General features: G+C 66.8%; 1 protein-coding gene across 1 annotated transcript; it reads right to left on the bottom strand.

The window, feature by feature from the left end:
• Positions 1-1,432: 1,432 nt before the first annotated feature.
• On the bottom strand, positions 1,433-6,634 carry BBC3 (BCL2 binding component 3). The gene is made up of 4 exons (XM_067556571.1): positions 6,534-6,634; positions 5,359-5,668; positions 3,096-3,274; positions 1,433-2,312 (listed from the first exon to the last, which is right to left on the bottom strand). Exons 2-4 carry the CDS (start codon positions 5,651-5,653, stop codon positions 2,193-2,195), a joined length of 594 nt encoding a protein of 197 aa, XP_067412672.1. The 5' UTR covers positions 5,654-5,668; positions 6,534-6,634; the 3' UTR covers positions 1,433-2,192.

The raw sequence follows: 6,634 nt of genomic DNA, 5'->3' as shown, positions 1-6,634 counted from the left end.
GGGGGAGGCCTGTTACAATCCCCCTGTGCGTTCTCCTGGGCTCTCCAATAAACTGTTCTTCCCAAGCTGACTCCTTTCCTTCCAGTGTAGCCCCCTCCTGGCCGGGAGCCGTGGCTGGTGGGGCTGACTGTCCTGCTGTCCCCTGCGCCCACCGCTGGCACCCCTCTCCCTGCTGCTGTAGACAGTCTGCCCTGGGCTGTCTGGTCCTGGGCCCAGGCCCCCTTGGTCCTGCACCACCGGCTGCTGCCAGGGTGGGCCCTGCTGAAGAGCATCCACCTGGCTTCCTGCGGTGGGGGGGGCTGCCCTTGTGTACCTGCTCTCTGCCATGGCCCAGGGAGCAGGGCAGAAATAGTCCTGGGCCCTGCGTCACCCCCAGGGCAGGGGCTTGGCCCTGCCCCATGCAGCTTTGGGCTTGTATCTTGAGGTCCTGCCCTGGGGGCAGCATGCTGTGGGGCCAGTGTTGCACCCAGGGCTCTTCTCTTTCCCCCTCCCACCCCCCCTCCTCCAGCTCCGCCTGCCCAGGGCCGGTCATGGCATGGGGAGCTGTGGGGCGGTGGCTGCAGGGCAGTGGCCTGGTGCTCCTATCTTTAACTTTAGGAAGCAGTGAGGACTAAAATAGCTGGGCTAAGTGGCACTTAGAGGGGAGGGGCTGGGGAACCCTGGTTTGAGTCCAGCCGCTGGGCTCACTCCCTCTGTGGGGGCTGGCATTGCTGCTCAGCTCCCGTGACTCCAGGGCTGCCAGGCAGCTGGAGGGGGGAGGGCAGGGCAGCCCTTTCCCCATGCCCCCATCCTGCTGCTGGAGAAAGTGGAAGCTCAGCCAGAGCCCGCTCCCCCACCCCTGTGCTGTTACTGCAGGGGCGGCTGGTCCCATGGGGCCTCTACGGGAAAAATGTGGGGTCCTTGCTGACCCTGCGCTAAGGGGGGATGGGTAAGTGGGGCTGCGCTGCCCTCCAGCTGGGGGGCAGGGACCATGCCCTGGGATGGGATGAAGCCAAGGGCGTTTGGTTGCCGTTCCCCTCCCACGCCCAGCTCTGACTCCGTGTGGGCAGCTGCTGGGGACTGGGCCAAGTCAGCATGTGGCTTCCTGTTCTAAAGGTGGCCTGGCCGGAGGTCCGAAATAGCCTGTGCGAGTGACCGGGCCGGGGGCGCCAGGGCATCCCCACGGCTGCAAGTGACAGAGACGCAGCCACTGCTTTGCTTAAACCCAGTTTTATTGAAAAGGAAACGTACAAAAAAAAAAACCTGACCATGTACAGAAGCGCGTCCCCGTATGTACAGTGTCCCCCTATATACAGCCTCTTCCCCCTATATACAGTACGGCCCAGGCTATGTACACCCTCTCCCCTGTACAGTGCCACTATGTACAGTATTTACAGTGCTACTGCTGCTCCCAGCAGGGCCCCCCCACGCCAGCCTGAGCTGCCCCCACCCCCCAATGCAGTGAACCTTGATCAAGGGCATCAGCTGCCTTGACACCTCCCCCCCGGGGCTGCAGGGAGCTCCCAGCTCCGTGCTGGCTGTGCCCAGAGCCATGTCAGCGCTCCCAGTGTCCACCCCCGGTAAGCTGGGCGCGGGGAGGGTGTGGCAGAGGCATCATGTGCCCCCCTCTCTCTGCCGACTTCTCTGGCTGCATCTAGCCAGGAGCCAGGGCACACACCCTGGGTCCCTGCAGCGCAGGGGTGAGGATGCAGCAGCTGCTCCCATGTACCCCCCTCCTTACCCCCCCAGCCACATGGGGCTGGTTCTCCTCCCCTGCTGCTGGAGTTCCAGCGCTTCCCACTGCCCGTTTTGCATTCTGCGCACCCAGCTGAGTGCCGGGGTAGAGGTCACATGCCCCCTCTGTGTGGTGCTCCCCAAGAAGAACAGCATGGGGGGGGGCTGAGTCCCTGGAGCAGCCATCCAGCGTCCAAGGGCTGCCACTGCCTGTGGAGGGGCCGCGCCCCATCATGGGGCTAAGACCTCAGCGGCCGTCCAGCCACACCCCTCCAGCGCGGGACTCCGAGTCAGTGCTCGAAAACAAATAAATAAATAAATAGAAAGCGGCCAGGGACATCAGCCCAGGTCCTAGCCCGCAGGAGCCGGTGGGGAGGGAGGGGGCTATGAGACATTAGCCCTGGGAGTTGCTACATTTTGCCCGGAGGCTCCACGGTGGGTGCTGGGGGCTGGTTTTCCCACCAGCCGTGGGCGAGCGGCTAGTTGGGCTGAGGCTCGGGCAGCACGTCCACAGGCATGTTGTAGAAGGCGCCCAGCAGCTGAGAGATGAAGTGGTAGAAGCGGGCCCAGAGGGCGCCCTGGCGCTGCCGTTCCCGTAGCTGTGAGGACAGAGAGAGACCGAATTAGAGCCACAGTGGGACAAACTGGAAGTCTGGACCCCCCCAGCCGTGCGCTAACCCCCGGGGTGGGGCCTTGGCTGCCTGTTTTCCAAATCCCTTGGGGCCCAGGGCACTTGCGCTGTGCTGGGGGAGGGGGGGCAGTGGGGCTGCCATGTGACGGGTGGGGGGAGCTGGCTGGCCGGCTCTCCCATGCTTGCACTAAGCTGCCCGCCGCTCACTCCACAGCTTTATATACCCGGCGCTATTTATAGCCCGTGACTCAGCGGCGCGCTTGCCCAACCGCCTCGGGCTCAGCCTGGCCCAGCCTCCCCTTCTGCATGGGGAGGGGTGTGATTCCAGTGCCCGCAGGCCAGCCCAGGGGGGCAAGGGCTAGATGGCACGGAAGGTGGGGAGGAGGTCCTGCCCCCAGCTCCGGGAGGGGAGTGGTGCCTACTAGTTAGAGCAGGGGGGGCTGGAAGCCAGGACTCCTGGGTTTTATTACCACATCTTCTCCCCCGCGTGAGCCATTGACCCTTTCTGCCTTGAGCTGATTCCCCCTGCTGCCCCCAAGGGGCTCTTGGCGCCCCATGGCTTGGGCAATGCTCCCAGCCCAGCTCTGCAGTGGCTGGGGCTCTGCTCTAAACAGCAGGTTCAGGACTGCGGGGAGCAAGGCCAACCCCCCCCAGCTCAGAAAAATTCCCCTCCAGGGTCGCCACCCCCAGCCCAGGCTCCCTTCCCTGGGTGCCGCCCCCTCCACGCCCTGGTTTCTCTGCCGGGACTCACCTGCCTCTCGTGCGCCTGGTGGAAGGCATCACCCATGCGCCGCAGCCGGGCCCCCAGCTCACGCTCTGGGTCCAGCGGCTCCCTGGGGAGGTAGCCATTGGGCACGGCGTCCTCGGGGGTCGGCTCCGTGGGGGGCTGCTCCCCGTCGGGCCCCTGGTCCTGCGTGTGCGGGAGCCGTCCTGTGGGGGGAGCAGAGCCGAGCGGTCAGGGCAGCAGGACCTTCCTTGGCAGGTCTGGGGTGGCAGGGGGCTCTGATGCAAGGGGAGGTGGCGTCACTGGGCCTCGCCCGATGGGGACAGCGGGACAGGCAGCGGAGCCAGCCCTAGGCATGGCTGCCGAGGCCTCGCTCCCTGCGCTGGCATCGGGCCCAGAGGGGCTGGGGCAGGATACGGCTCCCGACAGACACCAGCCCCAGCGCTCGTCAACAGGAAAGCCGAGAACAATTCCCACGGACAGGGGGTGGGGTCAGACCCCGCCACCCGGGGGATCAGTAGCCCTATCTCCCAGCTGATTGGCAAGACACCCTGTTTCGACCTCCCCCGGGTGCAGCTGCTCTGGCCACGTCTCCCCCCCCGGTTCACCGCCCAGGGCCCTGGCACCTGGAATGTGAAGCTTGGGGGGTGAGGGGGCTACCGACCGGTCCCGTGCCCAGCCTAGAGTTGCAGTGGCCCCTGGAGACTAACCCCAGCCTCCCCTCCCCCAACCCTCCACCCGGCGTGGCACCGGTGGGGGGAGCCCTGCAGAGATGCAATCTCTGCCCGGGCAGGAGGCTGCAGGTGGGACATGCCCAAGCTTGTTGCCAACCCCATCCCCACCATCGCACTCTGCCATCCGCCTGCCCGGCTCCTTGCCTCCCGCGTGCTAACGACCAGCCCCTTGTTGGCCAAGCGGGACGGCGTGCGAGGGGAGGCCTGGAGAGTGGTGAGTCAGCAGCGCGGTCTGGGGCCGTGCACTGTTTACTCAGACACGAGGTGTCTCGGCTCCACGCGGGGTGGGGGCTGGAGCAGCCGGCTTTGCTGACAAGAGCCCCGGCTGGATGGTGACACAGATCCTGCCAGGCTGGGGCAGCCCTGGGAAAGCTCTGGCCAGGGCAGCAGAGCGACTGAACTGTCACGGGGCGTCTCCGGCAGAGGCCAGGGCTAACGGCGTGCGGCAGCTGGGGGCGCAGAAAACCCAGGGACCAGTGCAGGGCAAGGGAGCGTGCTTCCCCCCACCCCCCAGCCCAGGTTTCCACTAGCCCACAAGTGCTGGTACAAAGGGACACAGCCTGCGGGATGGGAGACGATGGACCTGTTCTGTTGTTGGTGCTTGTAGCTGCACCCAGGTGGGGAGAGTGGCGAGGGTATCCGGGCTGCCCACCCCCCTCCGTGCTCAGCGGGGCACTGCATGGCCCAGCCCCTTCTCCCCAGGCTGCATTAGCCCTGGGTTTGGCGGGTCAGGGCATCGCGTTTGCTCTACCTATGACCCCACAGGGCTCCAAACGCCTCGCGTCTGGGGAGGAAACCACCAGAGCTGGGGGCTCTGAGAATATCCCTCCAAAGACTCCTGGGACTGGGCACGAGCAGCTGCGGACACAGCCCTGTGCCCAGCTCGCCCTGCCGGGGACAGACAGACACTCAGCACACGCGCCCCCTCCCAGAACCACTGCCCTGTCCTGGCCACACGCGGTCTACAACACCCGCTGGCATCTGCACACGCGGGGGAATGGGGATAGGAAGCAACAAGGCGGAACTAAGGAGGGAATGATTAGGCTGCGTATCCAGCCAAGCTTCCCGGCAGCGACGCCGGCCACGCGGAGCAGCCGCCCCCCCTCAGAAGACAGGCTGGGAACCCCGGCACCAGAATCATCCCCCATGAGACTGGGCAGGGTGCCAGGGACAGAGGCCACAGTCCCGGGTCGGCCCAGGGAGCTGCACAGACACCCAGCCCGGGCGGCTGGTAACGTGAGGGGTGGCAGCAGAGCCTGAGACGGGAGGAGGGCAGCGCAGGAAAGGACCCGTGTGGGGCTGGGGAACAGGAGATGCCACGGCTCTAAAAGGAGCATGGGTGAGGACTCAGGGCAGGAGCTGACCTTTAGGGACTGGAGTCAGGAGGTCACATTCCAGGTTGCAGGGTTTCCTGCAGCATCCTGCCATGCTGGTGCCCCCCCGGGGACACCTGCCTATCCAGCTGCTAGGGGGGCAGCGACCAGGGTGAGATACCAGCTGAGGGACCCCCCCCGGGGCGATGTTTAACCCCGTGCAGCAGCCCCGGGGAGACTCACCGTGCACCACGTCACCCCTGGTCCCGCCAGTTTCGGGGGCGTCCCAGCGCCTGATGCTGCTGCTGCTGCTTCCGCCACGGCTCCTGGGGGGCTCCGGCCCCCGGATACAGCGATAGAGCGAGCAGGGAGCGGGGCCGTCGGGGCAGAGGCCGCAGTTCAGCCGGGGTGGCAGGGCGAGGCTGCCCTGGCAGATGGAGGGCGGCACGGCCACCGCCCCCCCCAGCAGGAAGGCTGGGTCCCCTGGCACGGCGGCTGTCGGCTCAGCGCAGCTCCCCTCCTGCAGTGGTCTGGCCATGGCGCTCGGTGAGCTCTGCAAAGCAAAGGACGGGGCGGTCGGCGGGGGGCGCGCGGGGACACGGGGCAGGGAACCCGGTCACCTCAGCCGCCTCCCTCCGGGACGCAGGGACCTGTTTTTCCCAGCAGGTGTCGCCGCCGAGCCTGGAGTGGGGGGGCGAGGGGGGGGGCGCTCGAATGTTTGTAAACAAACCCAGGCAGCACCGACGGGACCTTTTCCCCCCCCCCGCCCGCTGCCACCGGCCCGGGCCAGGCACGTTTTCGTGCGACTGGGGCAGGCTGCAAAATCTTGTTTTTCTGGAGGGGTCTAGGGGTGACATGGGGGCTGGGCTTCTGCCCCCCCCCCACATCCTCAGACACCGGACCCCCAGCTCCCCACACACTGCCCCACAGTCTATGTTCCCCAATCCCAGACACTGCATCGCACGCCCCCCCATTGCCCATCAAGCCATGCGCCCCCCAACTCCCGGACAGTGGCCCCTCAGCCCCCACATCCCTGGCCACTGCCCCCCACACGCTGCCCCCCGGCCATGGAGCCCCAATCCCTGGCCACTGCCCCCCCAACCCGTATACAGTGCCCCCCGTCTATGCACTCCTCGGCCAATGCCCCCCCAATCCCCACACATTGCCCTCCACCTTTCCGATCAACCCCGGGCACTGCGTCCCCCAACACGGCCCCACACCCGGAACATTGCCCTTTCCAAGTCCCCCCCAGGACCGATCCAAGGGACCCTGGGCCCCGCCCCGCTTCTGCCCCGGCTGCCCGCCCTGGCACCAAAACAAACTCCATGTGTGCAGTGGACGCCTGACTCCGCCACCCGCTCCCCGCCGCCGAGCCCCGCTGCCCCCGGTCCCGGCTCAACCCCCCCGGCCTCGCTTACTGCAGCTGCATGAACCCTCCCGGGGCGGCTCGGGGGTCGCTGGGTCCCGCGGAGGCTCCGACTGTGCGGCGGGCGAGCGGACGCGGCGAGGAGCACCGGGA

The sequence above is a fragment of the Emydura macquarii genome, unplaced genomic scaffold (genome assembly GCF_026122565.2).
Source record: "Emydura macquarii macquarii isolate MOO-44397 ecotype Brisbane River unplaced genomic scaffold, CSIRO-AGI_Emac_v2 contig_1790, whole genome shotgun sequence".
NCBI classification, from domain to species: domain Eukaryota; kingdom Metazoa; phylum Chordata; order Testudines; family Chelidae; genus Emydura; species Emydura macquarii.
Note: the sequence above shows the minus strand (reverse complement) of the source record. Positions and strands in the feature narration are given on the sequence as shown.

Excerpts from the sequence above, each read along its gene's own strand:
- BBC3 (XM_067556571.1), bottom strand. The coding sequence starts at position 5,653 with ATGGCCAGACCACTGCAGGAGGGGAGCTGCGCTGAGCCGACAGCCGCC. Across the intron at positions 3,275-5,358 it reads CAGGGGTGACGTGGTGCACG|GACGGCTCCCGCACACGCAG; the intron begins GTGAGTCTCCCC and ends CTCCCCCCACAG. Across the intron at positions 2,313-3,095 it reads ACCAGGCGCACGAGAGGCAG|CTACGGGAACGGCAGCGCCA; the intron begins GTGAGTCCCGGC and ends CTGTCCTCACAG.